The sequence below is a fragment of the Melanerpes formicivorus genome, unplaced genomic scaffold (genome assembly GCF_026170545.1).
Source record: "Melanerpes formicivorus ecotype bairdi unplaced genomic scaffold, bMelFor1.0.p_v2 SCAF_4, whole genome shotgun sequence".
Lineage (NCBI taxonomy): Eukaryota > Metazoa > Chordata > Aves > Piciformes > Picidae > Melanerpes > Melanerpes formicivorus.
The window spans coordinates 5,962,733-5,983,282 of NW_027142356.1; the positions used below are offsets into that span (position 1 = coordinate 5,962,733).

Here is a 20,550-nt window from a genome sequence, read left to right on the forward strand (position 1 = left end):
GAGGCAGTGGTCAAGATCTGGCCCCTGGCAGCAGCAGACCCAATTACCCTCTCCTTTAGACAGAGAAGTGGCAGGATCTCCTGGTTCTGCCAGTGCTGGAGATGGGCTCCCCAGCTCAGGAATGTAGCTATGTGGACTCAGTATTCAAAATTGAAAGCCGAGGCGATTGATAAAATAGGGCAGAAACCACCAGTCACCTTAGTCCTTAATAATTAACTGGAAGTCCTTTAATGAACTTAGTACCTGAGTGTGGAATTTGGAATCTGACCTTTACTACATCTAGATAAACAGTGTGGCCGACCCAGCAGTTCTTTCTGCAAGCACCCCTCCACTCTCAGCAGCTCACTTCTTGGAGGCTCTCACACTTCATGCTGCAGTCAGGAGCTCAGAGGAGTCCATCATGATTCTTCTTACTGTCCTGTTCGTTTGCATCATTTCCACCTACTCAGCCTCTGTTAAAGGTAGGTCTGTACTGGGCTTGGTTCAGCTTTTGGCTTAGGGAGGGCCAGTGTGTGCATGCAGTTCTGTTCTGTTTTGCATCCACAATTACCATCTTTACTCATCTGTCTTTGAGTAATACAAAATGTGTTTAGTAATACAAAGTTGTAAGTGCTTGTGGTGTTCATGTCAGCAGAGAAGATGGAGAAGACAATTATTTTCAGGTGTACTGGGCCACTGGTATGAGCCAGGAGACTGAGGATCTTGACCTTGCTTAGTCAGGACATGTTGTGGGGGCACCAACTTGAAACAAACTATTCACATGCTCAAAAGTTAAACACACAGAAGTGCTCTGGTGGAGCAGAGCCAGGAAGTGCTCAGGGCTCTCCAGGTTTCAGCTTCTGAGAAGTTGACTCAGCTACCTCTGAAGTCAGTCACAAGCATCCCATTAATTTCACAGGGAGTTTGCTCTGCAGTAAGTCATGAAAACCTGGGTGTCTGCACAAGCTCTGGGAGCAGGGCTGTACTCAGGTGTCCTGACAAAGGTCAAGGGTATGAAATCTGGAGGCTGCCCACTTTAGCAGTACTAGTGTATGAAGCAAGGAAAGGTCTCTCCAGTAGTGGCCCTTTATGTATGACCTGGCATTAAATTTAGAGGAGCAGCAACCTCAAAACATGAGCCAACATCTAGTTTTTTAGTTTAATAAGGATGTCCTCATCATGATGAGAAGCAGGATTAAAAAGGCTGTAGAAGTACTCTGTTGGGTACTTCTTCCTGCTTCCTAGAAAGGATCTTCCTCCCTCTCTCTGTACCTCCTTACAACAGGAGTTATAAAGCAGAGAAGTTTGAAGGTAGTTCCTCTACCCATGAGTGTATGTCAAGGGACTGCCAAGTAATGTTTATGGCTAGATACCAACATGCCACATTTACTTTTCCCAGCTTACCCTTAATATCAATTAAGCAAAGCTCCTTCATGGTGTGAAGAACTATTTGCCTGCCACTTTACATCTCCAGGGTACTGAACAAGCATTTTCTCAGTTCATCCTCCCTTCATTTATCTTGTGCAGAGAGACTGAGAGCTAAATTACTGTCCTAGTGTCAGTGTCAGAGCTGGGATCAGATTGAGTGCTTTACCTTTCCACCTGGCCATGCTGCCTTTTGGAAATAATGAAGGAATATTCTTTTAAGTCAACTGGATCAGCACACACAAAACTTTCCTTTTGCAGTTCGAAAAATCTTTTCAAAGAAGTGGCTGGGTTTTGCTTTTTAAAGCTATCTGGTATCAGAAACAGTGACAAATATAATTTATGAAGGTAGAGCCAGCAAGTAGTTAGAGATGCACATGCTGAGCATGCCATATGTATTAATAAAAGGCACAGGACTTGACAGCTGTCTCTACCCATGCAGTGTAACCTTCTGTATTATACAGTATCATGATTTAATTATAGACTTGGCATGTTACCCTTAATGACAGACACTTAACATTACTAGTCAAGCTATGTGTTATGCACTCCACCTTGAAAGCAGGCACTTCTGACCTCAAGGGAGCATGACTGGTTGCAGACTTTATGTCCATCTCTGCTCCCTTCCCAGCCAGTGGAACATTTGCCATTGGCTGAAATGGCAATGGCTGTAGAGGTGGAAAGCATCCCAGTACTGTGACAAACACTTCCAAAGGCAAAGTTTTCTTTTAAGAAAAGTTTCTATCATAAAAGTACAGGGGTATTCTTTTTAAGAGGGTACTCTTCATGAAAGAGAGCATAAAAAATTAGTTATGTTATGTGAGTACTCCTCTTTCTCTCAGCCACCAACATGCCCCTTGCCTCTCAAACTGACCATGCCATCCAATTGTCTCTTTGAACGGCCTCCAATACTGCCTTTTCCCTGCTGCTTATCGTGATCCACCACTGGGTCATCCGTTTCCACCAGTGACACTAGTCTTGCAACTAAAGGTGTCTTCTGCCCTGTCTCCTGCAGTGTTTTCCATGTAGGAGATGGTGAAAGCTTTCAGACCACAATAAGTCCTCTAGCTCTCAGAAATACTTTGTAATTATTAATCTCTTCTATAACATTTGCAAGAAGCTGCTGCATCATTTGCTCATGTTTCCTTCAGGAGGGAACACCTCTTTAGCATGCAGTTGCTAAAAGGGAAGAAGTGGGAAGGAACCCTTGCAAAAAGGGCAAAAACATCTGTAGGAAAAGGAAGAGGAAAGGTGAAAGGTACATTTAACCAAAACATCCACCTTATCTGATTAGACACATATCTCTCAGCAGCCAGATCATTTTTCTTGGACATGCATATATGCCACACCACCTAGTTGATGGCATTCATACAATCTCAGCTGATACCATATCATTAGCACTGCCGTTTCTGGTGCAGATGATGAACATCATGAACCAGGAAGCAATCAACCCCGAGGTAACCAGAGGTGTCCCTGAAAGGTACAGCCATCTCTGGGCCGGCAGTAAGCACCCTCTGCTTTCAAGGGCAATGTAGCTTCAAAGTCAATAGCACTGTGGGGAATCTGGGGCACGGCTAAGGAATTCAAACCCGAAGCAAAACTGAAGGAACAGTTGTACACCAATGGAGGATGTTTTGAAGCAGACATGCTAGACGTGCAAACCCAAAAGAGCTCCTTTGTGCCAACATGAATGCTTCAGAGTTCCTGAAAAAAAAATCAGCAGCTCCAGGTTTGAGCTCTCACATGCATAGAGGCTGCTCCCCCTGGGATCTCCAAAGCTGCTGCATCACACCACTGGCTGGCACAAAGCGTGAGGCAGTTCAGCTTTGTGTACCTTTGCCAATTTACACAGCTTGCAGAACAAACTTGATAGGGTCATCATTTTTCTCAAGGAAAGGTTCTTGCAAGCTGACCTTGATCTACTGACCTATGACATCTGAATGAACAGGGGAAACAAGCAAAATCTAAAAAGAAAGAACAAAAAACCCAAACCAAAACAAACCCCCACAAAACAGAAACAACTCCCCCCAAACAAACAGTTTGGGTTTTTTTTTCACTCCTTAAGCACTGCAGAAAATAGCCATCCAGCCCTGGTGGACCTACACTGTGCACCTACCTAACTGGGATTTAAAATCTGAGAATGAAATAAGGGAAGACTTTGGGTTTCCTTTTTGTGAGTGCAGTGATTTGAAATTATTTAGTGCAATCAGGTAAAACACCCTGGGACATGACATACACCAAGATAGCGTGTGGATTCTCTGCAAGGGACTTTGAACACACTTGATTACATTATGGTGTGCTTGAGCATTTGTCTGAGATGTTTCAATAGAGCATTCTTCTTCCCCCCTCCTTGTCGTAAGTCTGACCTGCACCTCCCTGAGGACAGCACTTTGCTTTTCCTAGATTATCTCTGTTGTATAGTTATTATTTCTGCTCTGTACCTCCTGACCTCCATGAAGAAATTCACCATGGATTCAGTGGTGCAGCATTGGGGTCTGAGAGGCTACTGCCATGATGCTTACAGATAGCACCTAAGGTCACTGCATGTGTATTTGCTTTGCAGATGTAAGAGCACTTTGTGTACAGCCAGCTTCTCCACCCTTCCAGTTTTTCTTGGGTGGAAGAGACCTTTGTAGCCATTTGCACCAGAGGAGGGAAGCCCCTGAAAACAGTGGAAAGGGATGTCATGTATGCCTGTGGTGACAAAACATTTAAAGGGTAATCAAGAAGAAATTGATTTTCATTAGCCACAGATTCTAGGAGCTTGGTCTTAATTCCTGTGCCTGAGGCTGAGCATAGAGTTGTGATACTGGTGCTACACATTCCCCACATAGCTATGCATGAGAGAAAAGAAAGAGAAGATAGGAAAGGGTGTGGTGTAAGTAGTTTTATAAAGGAAAAATAAAAGTAATTTGTGTACTGGATTTCATGTACACTAACAAGACTACAACCGAATCCTGAGGGAGTTGTTAATGCAGATCAAAATGGAAACATAAGTTGGATATGCAAGTTGCATTTATGCTAGAATTTGGCTTTTATATCCCTTTAAATACATCAGTTAACAGCAGAGTCACAGCTACAGGGACAATCACTTAGTTTAAAGAACAAGGGCTTAATTGTTTAATCTAAAAAATATTTCCCCAATGTCTTCATTACATTCCTGTCACCCCTTGGGCAAGGCTCTCAATGGAAAGATTCAGAATAAACACGCAGAGAACAATTTCTGTTGGCTGCAGCAGAGTACATCAGTGCATTTCAAATTACTAAGCACACAAATTGCACGAGTATTTGCAGTATTTTGAGCTGCAGATAATTTGGGCTTAGTTTCTAATGCTAATACATCTGAAGTAAAGAATTTGACTCTCCTTTATTTAAGTGTTGAGCTAGAACAAAGGATTTTGCAGGCACTATTGTCTTAAATTTATGAGAACAGTCTCAATCACAAAAAAACCCCAACCCCCCATCTCCTTCAGTGGGACAGCCTGTGTAACCAAGGGTAGCAGGATCACTCTCATAAATATTTTGGTGGAATTAAAATTTGGAAAAGAGGAGGTTGAGGGAAGACCTCATTGCTCTTTAAAGTTTGGAAAAGAGGAGGCTGAGGGGAGACCTCATTGCTCTTTAAAGTTTGAAAAAGAGGAGGGTGAAGGGAGACCTCATTGCTCTCTACAATTACCTGAAAGGGTGTTGTGGAGAGGGTGGTGCTGGTTGCTTCTCACAGGTAACTAGTGATAGAACAAGAGGAAATGTGTAAAAGTATAGATGTTTGACATGTTTGATAGATGTTGGATTCGCCTCGACCGATGCTTTCAGGACCAGATGTAAGCAGGCGAAGATGTTTATTCCATTATACAGCAAAGTTATATAGTCTATCAGGAAGCACAGGTGTCACATCTCAATTGGTCATTTTCTACTGGCATACCTGTAATTAAGGAATACAATAGGTCAAAATAACAAAACAACATTTTAACACATCCAACCAAATTCTGCCAAGCTTCTCTCCTTCAGTTACAAGGTGTTTACATTACTCTCAGCGTCAAAGACAAAACATAGCTTTCTCTAACTCCAGCAAAGGCAAATCTTCCCTATAGTCTTCTAAAGCTATCCAAAACCAATCCTCTTCACATGAAAATGGCCTCAAGCTGTGACTGGGTAGGTTTAGACTGGACATTAGGAACAATTTTTTTTCTCAGCAAAAGTGGTCAGGCATTGGAATGAGCTGCCCAGGGAGATGGTTGAGTCATCAACCCTGGATGTGTTTAAAGGTGGTTTGGATGTGCTGCTTGGGGATATGGTTTAAGGGTGAACCTTGTAGAGTAGGGTTATCTGTTGGACTTGGTGATGCTGAGGCTCTTTTCCAACCTGAATGGTTCTGTGATTCCTGTGATTTCTCTAAAGGTGTTGTGGTTGGTTGGGTTTGTTTTGTTTTGTTTTGCTGAGAAAAGGACAGATTATGTGAGTTAGTCAATTCTAAAACACCGTTTGCTTTTGCTTTCCAAACAGGGCACACCACTGGTCCAAGCTTAAATAATGACAAGCTATACAAATTTGATTACTCAGCCGAGGTGTACATTGATTCGGTGAAAGCACCACTGAAGAAGAGTGCAGGGTACCGGTTTTCTTCTGGTGTGGATGTCAACCTTCTGTGGAGAAATCCTGAAAATGATGATGACCAGCTGGTCAAAATTACGGTAATTAATGCTGTCAGATAACTGATGGAGATGGTCCAGAGGAGGGCCACAAAAATGATCAGGGGCTTGGACCACTTCTGCTACGAGGACAGGCTGAGGGAGCTGGGGTGGTTCAGCCTGGAGTAAAGGAAGCTCGGGGGAAACCTAATAGCAGCCTTCCAGTACCTGAAGGGTATCTGCAAGAAGGATGGAGAGAGACTGTTTACAAGGGCCTACAGTGACAGGACAAGGGGCAATGGCTTCGAACTAGAGAAGGGCAAATTTAGACTGGATATCAGGAAGAACTTCACTGTGAGGGTGGTGGAACACTGGAACAGATTGCCTAAGGAAGTGGTTGAGGCTCTTTCCCTGGAGATATTCAAGGTAAGGCTCAACAAGGCCCTGGGCAATCTGATCTAGTTGGGGATGTCCTTGCAGTCAGCAGGGAGGTCAGACTGGATGACCCCTGGAGGTGCCTTCTGGCCTGGACCATTCTATGATTCTATTCTATGATTCTAACTTAAAACATGCCCAATCTTGCCTGTGTTTATCTTGCTGCTAATCTAATCTTGAAGAAGTCATTTTTCAAAAGACGAACTATGTCTTTTATTCTTCTCTAGTCTCATGAACTGAACCCAGCTCCTTTCATAAGCAGATGCCTACTGAATAAGGATTTACAAGAATATATGTAACATCATAATCCAGACAACTTCATAGAGCTTCTATAGCTTCAAATGACCAGCATGCAAACACCTACCTGAGGTGCAGCAGGTTGTCCGAAGTCCTCAGTTCTAGCTGCAAATCATGACATTTTCTAAATACAAACTGGGTTTGGTCCTTCAATTTACAGCAAGTTTTTCTACCAGTTATTTCCCCAGTGGTGAATGTCAAGTTCTTTTGACAACATAGGCATGGTAATCATGAAAGATTAATGATCAGAACTAGAAATGAAGCAATAAAAAAAATGTTATAGGTCATTTAGTTTACCCAGCCTACTTCAAGCCAGTGCTAGAGTGCTCTCTACATGAATTTTCTCTGCTTCTACTTTGATAGATAAGGGATGTTCAAGTTGAAACTGTGAGTGAACGGCCAGCTGATAAAAACATCTTCAAAGGAAAAAGCACAGAGAAGATCCTCGGGAAAGACAATCTGCAGGCTTTGCAGAGGCCCATCGTTGTTGAGCTAGCCCGTGGAAAAGTAAGACACTGGCTTTTAAAATTTAATCCCTCAGGCAACCCAAGACAAATCTTTTCCTAAAGGCTCGGAGAATTTACCAATTCACTATCCTCTCAGTGTTTTTCATGTGCCACTGTGTCCTGTCTTTCTATATGAAATACGGTCGTTTAGAACAGACTACAATGTACTGGTAGAAGACAGCCTTCCAACTCAAGTGGGTGTGTTGAGAACACCATACAGCATGGAAGTAAACAGCAGACTGGCCACAAATATATGAGTACACCTGTAGAGGGATGCACAATTGCTGTGTAAGATGCTGCAGAGAGGCCAGGATTTTGTCCAAGGTCTAAAAGCAGCAAAGGAGATACAGTTTATCCTGGGGGAGGTTATACGGAGCCTGTGACAAACAGTGTTTAATCACTTCAAATCCTTATCAGGCCACACTTACATACTTCAGTGTCACCTGCAGAGTCATTAATAAGTTAATAAGCTTGCTGCTGAAAGGAGCAGCCTTTCATGTTGTTCTTCTGCTGGGAAAGTATTTCCAAAAATCAGAAGAGAAGGGACAGCAAGCAAGGTGTCTCAGTGTGCTCCTGGGTTTTTTACAGCCTGCCCTGAGACACCACCAAAATACTCTCCCACCGCAGGACCTCCTGTGTCCAATTGTTCTCAGAGTTTTGCTCAGTTTTGTTCAGGAGGGAATTCAAGTAAATCCATCTCCTGCTCTTTGTCCATGAGAAGCTGCTCACTTGTCCCCATGCACTCAGCCCACTGCTGTGGCCAGGAAGCAGCAAAGCTTGAGCCATGACTGTTCCAGCCTTCTCTCCAGGCTCCTTCACCTTCTTGTTGCTTGTTCTATTAAGCCAACAGCCCTCCTTGCTCTGCCCTCTTGCCCTGAGAAATGCTTGGCAGGTGGGATGTGGGCAGAGGCACGGTGAGAAAGGAGGAAGGTTGAAGGTCACACTCCCTTTTCTCTTCTGCAGAGCGGAGTGAGGGCTGCGACACCCTATCCCGGCAGGATCTTTACCTCCTGCTGTAAATAGGCACTGAGCACATATCCTGGCCACTGGCTCAGCCTGCTGAATTGCAGCTGCTATCAGGCCTGCTCAGTAACTTTCAGACTCAGCCTTGTCATCAGTTTTACACAACATAAAAAGAAATGAGACTGCACTGGCTCCCAGCTGTATACATCCCCAAATGAGAACAGAGCCATCAGAAGAACCCAGTCAAAATACATCTGCTCCTAATACATGAAGCAGTTCACATGCTAACATTGAGATACAGGTTTTTCTCCTCAGGTAGTAGGGTCTGTACACTCCTTTTATGATTTTTCAGTCCTGTGATACTTTCATCCCTGGCATATTGATTCACTTTCCAGGATTGCCCCAAGATAAGATGCTGATTGTACTTACAGTTCCTGAAAAAAAAATGCCCCTTTAAAGCACCTTGAATGCAAAGTGGAGGTGCAAAGTCTTGTTCATAGAGGAGAGGCTGAAGCTCAATGGTTGCTGTGAAGTGCAAAGGTTGTAATGTATTTGACACGTCATTTAAGTCTTTCTAACTGTGATTTACCTCTGATTCATTCTGGGTTCGTGTAACCTGTGATTAAAGTGCAATAGATATTGTTCCCCTGCAGGGAGGATTTATCTGAGGATTATGCAGAAAAATTAGTCACTTGTGAAGTAGTGCAAAGTGTCCCACTTCCTGTCTAGATGCTCTCTAACAGGAGGAAAGATGCTAACTGCAGTGAAACTGTACTTAGATAGGGCTGAAGCCCAAAACATGTTTGTACTGTTATCAGCAGGCCCTGCAGCCCCTAGAGCTGACTTAAACAGGGGCAACAGGTCCAAATTCAGCTTGGTAATTCATAGAACATTATTCAGCTTCATAATTCATAAGCCAGAAAGAAGTAAAAAGATTTTCTAGACAGGAGCCTCACTATCCCTTTCTCTTTTAAACAGATGTGCTATATACTTATTTTTTTATTCCTACAGGTCAGAAACTTCTACTCATATCAAAATGAACCAGCTTTTACTCAGAATATTAAGAGAGGTCTGGCTAGCCTTTTCCAGCTGCAGCTGCACTCTGGTTCTGCCCCTGAGGTATGGTGTTCTTATCTGGCAAGGTAGACATCATCATCAGAGAAACAGGCAGAGCCCAGTCTGCTCTGAAAGGCAGACCTGTGCCTCCCACTGACTTCAGAAGGAATGAACTGTGATAGAAATCAGCCTTTTGATCACCTTTGAGGTTGGGGATGTAAAGACAATCTCACAATTATTTGGTGACAAAAGTTAAGTTGTTGGAATTAACATAAAGAATTGGTGAAATCAATTGGATTTAAAATGCTGGTTTGAATTTAGCAGAATCTGGTAATAAACCAGCTTAAACCAGGTCACTATAAAAGAGATTATAGTGATGTTTTAAAGATGGTAAATTCCTACACTCAGGTCAATGGATTAGGCCATTTTTAAATCACAGTAACCACATACAGTTAGTAATGGTTTAGTCACACCCATTTAGCCTGCATTGTTAAATTTCTACATTGGTCCACATAACAAAAGTGGGAATTTAACTCAAATTCTTGAGTATACTTCCAGCTGCTTCTGAACTTTGTGTGTTTAAAGAACATTGTTACTCTCCTTCATGGCCACACAATGAAAAGCAGCCTGTCCAAAGCAGGTAGTTAGAAACACTGATACCTTAAAAACTGGTGAACAGCATGGATTCAAACAGTGGAGAAAATGGTTCATCTTTGGAAGATCCTGGGGTCCTAAAGATAAAATCAAGAAATTGTCCTAACCTAGCTCCTTTTTCAAAGGTGGACATATCTGGGAAATGTGATACTACCTACAACGTGCGGCAAGATCAAGTGACTAAAATAAAAGCCCTGGACTCCTGTGAATCAGAAAGACATGGATTTACCAGCCACAACCCGGTATGAGTCCTTCAACCACAGAAAATCTGTTCTGCCTGCCTAAAATATATTCTCAGTAGCTATTACCCATCTTCTTAAAAGTGCTTTCTTTCCTTACAGAAATCAAATTCTACACATTTAGGCTCGAGGTGAGGAGAAAGTTCCACACAGAGAGAGTTGTTAGTCATTGGAATGGGCTGCCCAGGGAGGTGGTGGAGTCACCATCCCTGGAGGTGTTCAAAAGGGGATTGGACGTGGCACTTGGTGCCATAGTTTAGTAGTCATGAGTTCTTGGGTGACAGGTTGGGCTTGATGATCTTTGAGGTCTTTTCCAACCATATTGATTCTATGATACATTACTAGCATGGCATTACTATGGCATGGCATTACTATGGCATTACTAGCACAAATTTCATATGTAGCATCCATGTGGAGAGCAGGGAATGCATTCTCCTCTTGTTTAAACCACCTTGGCTAGCTGACATTGAGCACAGCCCACAGTTGTTGGATCTCAACCATAACATATTTCAGTTTATGTGGAGGTTTACAACACTTTAGTCCTGGCTGTCCTGAACTTCTAATGGATGCGAAGCTTCTTTTTCCTTTGGAGGAAAATACTATGTACAGTCACAGTCATAATGACCACAGTAACCTTATACCCAGCTGCTAAAGTCACAACATTTAGTGTACACAATAAATGCCAGGCAAGATACTGACTCCTCAATGGAGCCCAATCAGGCATGTCTGGAAGGCTTCCACCATGCACAGGTGTAGTGTAGGAGACATGCTGTAGCAGAAACTGAGGCCCTACTAGGGTGCTAATGGTCCTCCACTGCTAGTAAACACCTTTCAAAGCAATTACTACTGAGTGCAGGCTGGACACACGATGAAGACACTGGGATTCTCTGCATCAGAAACTGACTTTCTCAGCTGAGAGAAGTGCAAAGGTAGCACACACTCTGTTAATAAACAGCTTTACCACTGTGGCTGAATTCCTGATTTTCACACTTGCCACAAAGACAACATCTTGTTTACAAACAGATCAAGCAAGGTGGCTTTGCTTCCTGGGTGTGAACATGACATTCTTATTTACCAGACATCTCCCCAGAGAAACTTCTCATTTAAAGTGTATTTTTAGCTAAATGTATGCTTAGTTGCAGCCTGCTGCATAACTTCCTCCCATTCTCCTCTTTCCACACACACCACACACACATCCTCCCTGCTACAACCCCAGTTTGAAGCACATGGTGTAGAAGTGAGTGGCTTCTTGCTACAGAATGAATTTTTGAGACCCTGGTTTAGAGGCTTAGCTTGAGATATGGTCAACCTGCACATACCTCCCTCATTTGGCTCTATTTCATGATGAGTCTTGCCCTGATTTGAAACTGTGAGCTGATTTCTTACTCTGCTGTTTATTGATCTGTCCTTTTTTTTTTTTTTTTTTTTCTGTTTTCTTGTTAATTATTTTCAGATTTTAGATGTCAGTTCCAAATCCACATCTGCCACAACTTATCTGCTGGAAGACAGCTTCATTAAATCTGCTAAGGCAGAGGAAAACTACGCTTTCGTTCTGAATGCCCGACGAAAAACAGGTGCCAAAATAGTTTCAAAGTAAGTTGGGCAATTTGACTGTCATTGACAGTAGCAGGACTAGTGTTCAAGTCAGTTTATATGTGTATATCTTACAGCATCCATACCTAAGGCTGTAAGCTTTCTAGGTAAGGACTTCAGTCTCTTTTGTATCCATAAGATACCTAGTCCAATTATGATTAAGGGCTCTACAAATAATCATTGATGCCATTCATAAGAAATCAAATGAAAACAGATGGAATTGGCCAAAACATTTTAAGCAACCCAATTTCTAGTATGTAAAAGTCCAGAAGTATAGGAAACAAGTATGGGAAAGAAACAATGGTGAAACCTAGGTCTATGTTAGACTCCAGACTCCAGAACACTGCAAGTCTTGAGATATTCATACACAATAAATGGCTCAGGGGCGTCCTTTGTGAATGTCACTTTTCTAATTATCATAATACAAAGGACAATGATAATTAGAAAAGTGACATTCAAGGTCTGACTTTCCAGATCTTCTTATGAACAAATATATTACATATTTCAGAATGTATATGGTGACTGAAGGCTGTTTACCAGGTGGTACAAATCCATACTTTAGAAAGCCTATCATTTAGGCATCTCATGCCATATATCTCTAGCAGTAATTCTACAGGTATGAGGTTACCGTAAAAAAAAACCCAAAACTTAGACTTGCCATGTTCTGACCATTTAAAAGTAAGGTTCTGAGCAACCTGATCTAGTGTGAGGTGTCCCTGCCCATGGCAGGGTGGGGTGGAACTAGGTGATCCTTGAGGGTCCCTTCCAATCCTGACAATTCTATGAATGCTATGATTCAATAAATCTGTGTTTTGTATGTGGGTCTGTGGAGGGCTTTTTTGTTTCCTCTTCCATAACTTCAGCATTTCTGCTCTAATGCTTGAGCTCTAATGGTATCATCACTGTATGGATACACAGGCAGAGACTGGAACTGAAGTCAGTACAAGCTGGCCCTGGACTGATCGCTGGGAAGCAAGTCGCTGGTGTTGTGAAGACCTTAGACTCCAGCTATGTTGCTGTGTCACTAGTAGCAGAACCAGTGAAATCTGAATGCAAAAAGTGTCCTTCAGTAAGTAAACACAGGCTTGTTGGATATCAAGTTGGTAAGCTGAGCAGAATGAGTGTGAAAGGAATTTCTGTCCAAGCAGCCCACCAGGAGAGGTCTAGTGTGCCAATATATGCTCTGGAGCAGAAAGCATGGTAATGGTGCAGTGGTGCTCCACCACACAAAGGTGTTTCAAGATCTACCTCTCACAGTACAACCTCTTTGCTCTTTATCAAAGGTTGAGTGCAGCATTTCTCAAGACCAGCATTTCTTGGCTTATCTCATCTTTGCCAGCCTTTAGTTGTCAGGAGCTTCTTTCCCCTGGGTAACAGAGTGGGAAATTACTTTTAAGATGGTTGACCAGTATTTATAAACAATTCTGTCATGGAGGAGCTGAACTGCTTCTAGAAATTAAAGGTAGTTAGGCATTCCTTAGGCAGGATAAACATTTGTTGGTAATATATCTAGCCTCTTCTTACAGCCTGACCCTTAAGGAAGTCTTCTGTTAAGACTTTATAGGTATTACGAGCATAAAATTGGCTCAGTACTGTTCTCATTCTTCCCCTAAAAAGAAAATTACTTTGGTTTTGTTTGTTTGTTTTTTGGTGGGTGTTTGTGGGGTTTGTTTGTTTGTTTTTTTTTCTTTGTATACATACATATATTTAGGACATTTGACAAATATTTATAGCTTGGTACTATAAATGCATCATCGAGGTCTCTTCCAACCTTGGCAATACTGTGATACTGTGTGATACCTTTTGTTTTAATGATGCTGTTCACCATAAACTAATAGAAATTGTTGCATTGTGGATTAGCAAACAGTTTTAATGATATTATCATTGTGAAAAGCATTTAGCAGTAAAGGGGAGCATTAATTTAAGGATTATCATTCTCTGCTTCTATTCAGCACACAATTTTAACCCCCCAGAGATACTCCTTATGAGCACAAATACCTTGCTCTACTTGAGCTAGCAATTTGGAAGTATCATTGCACTGTAGTAATTCATCTTTTCTAATGCTTGTTGAGCCACAGAGAAGATTAAAAAAACATACATGGGGGAAAATGAAATAGAAATGATGCTGCATGCATGCTGGAGCATTTCTGAGCAGGGAACATCAAGGAATCTTAAAGAGAGCAGGGCTGGGTTCTTCTTCTATGACTTTGCCCACTGAGCTTTCTGCTGACGAATTTGTCACTTGGAACCAAGCTTGTCATAATAATTATAGAGATAATTTCCAGACCAAGACAACAAACATAAGGGTATAATTCCAGAGCACTGCCCAGGGCCTGAGCTATGTCATTATAAACCTAATGGCACGATGAGAATGAAGTCCTACTTTCTGCCTGTATTTTACAGTAACTGCTATGAAAAGATGGGGGTCTATAAACAGAACCCTGTATCCAAAGCAGCAACATAACATTTGTTACTTATATATCATCCTATGCATTAATGCCTTGCTGACATGGCATGCTTGGCAGTTTTACATTTTCAAAAGCCTTTCAAAATCATAACAGATCTTTGTGAATTTAGTGCAATAACTGCTATTCTCATTCCACAGATGGCAGTACTAGCTTTGGTGAAGTTATGGCCAGCATTTTCATTTGAATTTAGGCCTAGGTTTCTGTGTTTACACATCACAGAACACAGGTTTGGTTTTTTTTTTCCAGAAGTGCTCATCATTCTTACATATTTTTTATGCTCATGGTTCCTGCAGGAATAGATAATTGTCCTTTCTGAAATTGAGGTGGGTTTGTTCTGTGGTGTGCAGCTAGCCTCCGTAGGTTGGTAGTGCAGCTGTCAGGCACTGACATTCAATATCAGCTCCTTCTCAGTTTAGCACCCCTTGGTTTGGCTTGAATTTTACCACAATGCCCACAAGACCTTTGGTCTGATCTCTCTGTCAGCAAGACAGAGATTCATGTCCAAGGGTGGCCAGGTTTCCACATGGAAGTGAATGCATCTGCCTGAATCATTGAGGTATTCAATTCAAATGGCCACATAGGGAGAGTGAGGCCCCTTGCAGAAGACAAGTACAAATGTTGTGGTTTTAAAATCATGGTCACTGCAAGAGATGGTAGCTGCTCCTTGTAGCAGTTGAATGGTTAGAGCATCCCCCTAAAGAGGAAGACTTGGTCTCCAGCCTTTTTTTGCTTGAGATGGCTCCAGCTTATATCTCCCACCTTGGTCATCTCTAGGATATGGGCTAAATTGCCTAAGAGCAGCCCACACAGCTGGGCTGTGCACAGGAGAAAGCAGGGGATCAATAAGGTTAAAGATATTTTTTTTTGGCCTGGCTGTGGTGCAACTTCAAAAGGGCCAATAGAAGAAGTCCCATATATTTATCCAATTTCAGCTTATAATAGCCACACTGACCTTGGTGCTGAGCACTAATCACCAGCTGAGGTTAACAGACCCACCTGTGCCTCAGAACAGGCGCTCCTCCCAGCTGGTCATTAATCCTCAGGAAATATCCCATGTCTCAATCGTTGTTGCCTAATTACTGTTTGATACAGTTGATGAAAGTTGCACTCTGTACTGCTGAGTGATACTTCTATTTGTGGGCAGGTTCAATTGCTATTGCCTAATACAAAACCCATGGAGAGGGGAAGTGTTTCAGTAAAGGTCAAATGCGTGCTAGTGCTCTTTCCCACTCAGGAGAACGGCAGTAAACACTGCTGCAAAGAACAGCTGAGTTTTCACCAAGGAATGTTCTCAATAACTTGAGATAAAAGACAAAGGCAAATGAGAGAGGAAAGGTCAAAATACCTGCACCAGTTTCTGGTGGGAGAGTATCTGGAAGGACAGATAGAGGTGCTCACCATGTGAGCTTGTTCAGGTCAAAAATGTAGTGTATGGAATAAATACAGCAACAACATATAGAGAAGTTGATACCTGTTCCAATACCATCTTACCTGTCATTTTGTACAATAGCCACAAATTCCTTTCCATTTTATGCTAAGAAATGGGAATTCATAAAATTAGAGTCATAGAATTGTCAGGGTTGGAAGGGACCTCAAGGATCATCTAGTCCCAACCCCCCCTGCCATGGGCAGGGACTCCTCACACTAGATCAGGTTGCTCACAGCCACAGCCAGCCTGGCCTTAAAAACCTCCAGGGATGGGGACTCCACCACCTCCATGGGAAAACCTGTTTGAGTGTCTCATCACCCTCATGGTAAAGAATTTTTTCCTGACATCCAATCTGAATCTACCCACTTCTAGTTTTGCTCCATTCCCCCCAGTCCTATCACTAGCCAATATCCTAAGAAGTCCCTCACCAGGTTTCCTGTAGGCCCCCTTAAGATACTGGAAGAATTACTTATGGGACATTTATTCTTGTTCCACACTAACCACAAAATTACTGTCTTCTAAAAAAATATGATTCATTTGTGGATTGGGGATTGTGCATCTCCCACTTCAATAAAAACTGACTTAGGAGAAATGGGAACAGAAGGGAAACATTGCATTCAGCAGAAAGCATGGTACATTTGCAAGAGAAGAGAATTCACCTTATTCCAGTTACAGGATAAATAATCATGTTTTGTTCCAAAATAGACTGCATTGTACATTATCAGGAAAATATTCAAGTGTTGGAAGAAACAGCTATAGAAAGTTTGCAAAGACCAGAGAAGGGCAACGAGGCTGGGGAGAGGCCTTGAGCACAAACCCTATGAGGAGAGGCTGAGGGAGCTGGGAGTGTTTAGCCTGGAGAAGAGGAGGCTCAGAGGTGACCTCATTGCTCTCTACAGCTACCTGAAAGGTGGTTGTAGCCAGGAAGGGGTTGGTCTCTTCTCTCTAGCAACCAGCACCAGAACAAGGGGGGACAGTCTCAAGCTGCGCCAGGGGAAGTTTAGGCTGAAGGTGAGGAGAAAGTTCTTCACCGAGAGAGTCATTCGTCATTGGAATGTGCTGCCTAGGGAGGTGGTGGAGTCACCATCCCTGGAGGTATTCAAGAGGGGATTGGATGTGGCACTTGGTGCTATGGTCTAGCCATGAGGTCTGTGGTGACAGGTTGGACTCGATGATCTTTGAGGTCTCCTCCAACCTTGGTGATACTGTGATACTGTAATGATATCTGGGATAGCAAATTCAATAATACTTAGCTGAAGGATCAGCAATCTTTGAATTTCATCCAATTTTAGCAATGGCTGGCCCACATATCTGCATTTGTCTGACTGATTTTGAGAGCTGAAACCACAGCCTGAGAGATGTGACATTATGTGAATTATTCTGCAGCTTTCTGAACACTGGAAGAGCATCAGAGAACATATGTACCCTGAAAAACTTTCCAATGCTGAAGCAGTAAGAAGCTTTTTGTCCTTCATTAAGAACATCAGAAAAGCCACAAAAGAGGAGATACTGCAGATTCTTAAAAGTGAAAACAAAGAAGTTCTGTAAGTTGTCCTGAACAAGCTTTACAAAGGTTTGAGTTACTTAAAACTGCAAAAGGGCAAATTGCATGCAAACAGATTCAGTTCCACTGATGATGTCCTAGCAATGGAAAACCAGTAGTCAATACTGTCCACAGGAAAAGGATTCTTCCTTTTGAAAGCTGTGTTTTGCAGCACACTGTTCAGCCACCAGGACTGAATCTACAAGGCAAACATACTTTATAGCTTACCCAAAAGTTCTTATCCCAACTGCTTGCTTTGAAGGACACTGATTTGTTCCTGGCTTGGCCATTTGTTTCCCTCAAATGGAATTACAGCAAAGAAGGGGGTTGTCCATACATGGATATTGGTCCTAATATTAGGAGACTGGGTGTGAACAGCATGCACACCTAGCCTTGGAAAGTATTTCTGAGTCCCACTAAGGAGTCAGCATCTTTCAAACAAATTACAGCTTTTTTTTTAACAATAGAAATAAATCTGAGAGCAACTGTGGTAGTTTAGAAACCTGTTCTCTAGTTGCCATTGTACATGTAGAAATAAAACACTTTTCCATTTAAAACCTTGTCCTCTAAACTTTAAGACACTCTGAGTACTTCTGGTTTGTTAACAGTTTTTTAGTCCTATTTGCATACATTCAAATATTATTATCCATGCTTATGAATAGTCTTTGGAGCTCATCTACCATTTTGAGGCAGAAGAATTCAAAGCACATTTGTTACCAAGAGTAAAAAACTCTCTTACCTGCAAAGGACAGACCTTTCAGCACATTAGTTTCTTTCTTTCTACATGCAGCAAAGTCTTCTCAGCATTTTCTAGCTCATTACAATGATATATTCATTTCCACTTCTCTGTAGTCCGCAGATGATGGATGCTGTAACCTCTGCTCAGACTCCAGAATCACTGGAGGCTGTGCTGGACTTTCTGGACTTCAAGGATGCAAGCACTTCTATCCTGCAGGAGCGATTTCTGTATGCCTGTGGATTTGCTTCTCACCCCAGTGAAATGCTCCTGAAATCTTTAACTGTAAGTCAAAGGACAAAACAATTCACTTAATACTCTTGAGCCTCACTCCTGTCAAGGAGGAAGAGAAGAAAAAACTGTTTCTGTTTCCAGTTTTTCTTTCTTCATCCCTTCCAGGGTTCCCTTTAAGTGTGACAGCAGCACATATCCTGGAAACAACAATGTATAGATCCAGAACTAAAGTCTATTTGCTCTGTAAAATGTTATCAATATCTACTACTTGTAAAGCAAGCACAATTCTGAGTGTTAGCAAAACAATTTGGCTGTTGCCTTATCAAAGTCCTATCACCATTTAATACTCTTTTTTTTTCTTTTTTAAACATAGCTGCAAAATGAATTTACTATTTGAGACACTGAATGTAATTCAAAAGGGAAATGAGAGTCTGTTATTATATGTAATGACAGAAGAGTTTTCAGCTTAGCCTGAGCCCAGGCTGTTGCATTGCACTAATGTTCACAGAGTGAACTACAGACTGTGGTTTGTCCTATTTAGATGGAGAGACTAACAGCATTGCTTTTGCATAACAGGATAAGTTCAAGGGTGATATTGCAAATGAAGAAATCAGAGAAACTGTTGTCATTGTCATGGGAGCACTCATCAGAAAGCTCTGTGAGAGAGATGGCTGCAAGCTTCCAGTGAGTATCTCCTGTTCACTGCCGGCCAAATTCTGGTCTGCTACACATGTGGATGCTCCCTGTTGATGTTACTGGGAGAGCATGAGACATGAGAAGAATGTTCCCCTCTGTTTTAAAATAAGCCCATAATGTTTGACAGAGAGGTTTTGTTTGGGTTTTTGTTTGTTTGTTTGGTTGTTTTTTTAAATAATGAAATCTACCCTCAAGCTTTAGGCTTGAATCTGGTCTCTTCCTATTTCTGTGGATTTCTCCCAGTTTCTATTCGTTTGACAGAGCTTTTTCTCACTGCCTAGTCTGTCAGCAGAAGCAGTACTTGCACCGCCTTGTCCAAAAGGTTTGTAAGTCATCAGAGAATCACTGGCAAACTCAGGATCTGTTTAATAGATGCAATCACCTTAGGTTATTTCAGGTCTGTGTAAAAAAAGCAACTGATTCAAGAATTGGACTCTGCCCCCAAAATACATAGAACAACCCAGGAGAAATGCGATCACCTTGCTCATTGACTGAATATATGCTGGTTATAGAGGATGAGGATGATCAGAAAAGGCTCTGCTGCCTGCCAGATCTGTGCTGTTTGGGACTGCAGCATACTCAAAGCACATGGCCCTTAGGAATCCCTTTTCCCTTCTTTTAATTGCCAAGCACTCCTGCAATGTTATGTCATGAAGCACTAAAGAATGCTTTCCTTGTTTCTTTATGTGGGGACATGCTGGCCCTTCAAGCAAGACCTGTGAAGTCTCTGGATTGGGGCAGAAGCAGCTAGCAAATGATATATCTATAGACCAGGTGTTGCTGTGGCTATAGCTGCTTTGGTTGTGCTTGAAGGAAGCCATTGATGTACAGTTTACAAATGGCACCTTTGCTAATGCTGTGCAGTGATGCTTTGAAACAAAAATATGCTAGAAACCAGCCCTGCCCTTCCTCCTTCTGCAAGGGAAAATGGCAGTTTCATGATCACCATTTAAATATGCAGTTGATTTTCTTTAGGCTGTTCTGGAAGCCAAAAGGATGATTCTAAATAGACTGGAGAAACCTAAGAAAGATGACAATGTGAAGATGTACTTGCTGGCACTGAAGAATGCACTTCTTCCTGAAGCAATTCCACTGCTTCTGAAGTATGCTGAGTTAGAAGAAGGGCCCATCAGCAATCTGGCTGCCACTGCCTTACAGAGATACAATCCTTCTTTTCTCACCAAAGAGGTAAGAAAATACACTGTCCAAGAAAATAAGTGCAAAAGACTATATTAAATATAAAGTATAGAATTAACAGAGTTTGTCAATCCCCATCTTTTTTAAGATGCCGTATGTATGGCATTTTTTTACCTCCAGGAAATCCAGGAAATTACTGTACACACTTCAGTTCCAGACAGAATACTCCACACATTGCTTGCTTGCCAAGTCCCAGCTCCCAGTATGCCAGTGCTAGTCAGCATTTGGCTCCATAGTTACACACAGCTATTGAAGGTGGCAAGCAGTCTGCAGGGAATACTGGGTGGGCAAGAGCACTGCCTACTCTGTGATGTGAGAGACATTAGGAACATCTGGGCATCTGCATAACCCTTGTTCTTTCTTGTGCCTTCACACAGCCAGAGAGAATGCATGAAGTAAGGGGAGGGTAAAATAGCTGCATCTTACCTTGCAGCCTCCAGGAGAATACAACAGAAAACAGCTGAACATGAGGTCC

The 20,550-nt window shown here is 42.2% G+C and overlaps 2 protein-coding genes across 2 annotated transcripts in view; one reads left to right on the plus strand and one right to left on the minus strand.

Annotated features, from left to right (window-relative positions):
• Window positions 1–313: 313 nt before the first annotated feature.
• Window positions 314–20,550, plus strand: part of MTTP (microsomal triglyceride transfer protein) — a 33,644-nt gene continuing 13,407 nt past the window's right edge. Inside the window, exons 1-11 of the mRNA XM_068136810.1 lie at window positions 314–461; window positions 5,905–6,092; window positions 7,125–7,268; window positions 9,242–9,349; window positions 10,066–10,182; window positions 11,633–11,772; window positions 12,691–12,841; window positions 17,056–17,213; window positions 18,065–18,233; window positions 18,759–18,866; window positions 19,854–20,066. Of these exons, the coding sequence (XP_067992911.1) occupies window positions 401–461; window positions 5,905–6,092; window positions 7,125–7,268; window positions 9,242–9,349; window positions 10,066–10,182; window positions 11,633–11,772; window positions 12,691–12,841; window positions 17,056–17,213; window positions 18,065–18,233; window positions 18,759–18,866; window positions 19,854–20,066 (1,557 nt within the window). The 5' untranslated portion in view covers window positions 314–400. The remainder of the gene's footprint in view (window positions 462–5,904; window positions 6,093–7,124; window positions 7,269–9,241; window positions 9,350–10,065; window positions 10,183–11,632; window positions 11,773–12,690; window positions 12,842–17,055; window positions 17,214–18,064; window positions 18,234–18,758; window positions 18,867–19,853; window positions 20,067–20,550) is intronic.
• The window catches only part of CUNH4orf54 (chromosome unknown C4orf54 homolog), a 36,490-nt gene continuing 34,081 nt past the window's right edge, over window positions 18,142–20,550 (minus strand). The window contains exon 3 of the mRNA XM_068136730.1: window positions 18,142–18,231. The gene's annotated coding sequence lies outside the window, so the exon portion shown is untranslated. The remainder of the gene's footprint in view (window positions 18,232–20,550) is intronic.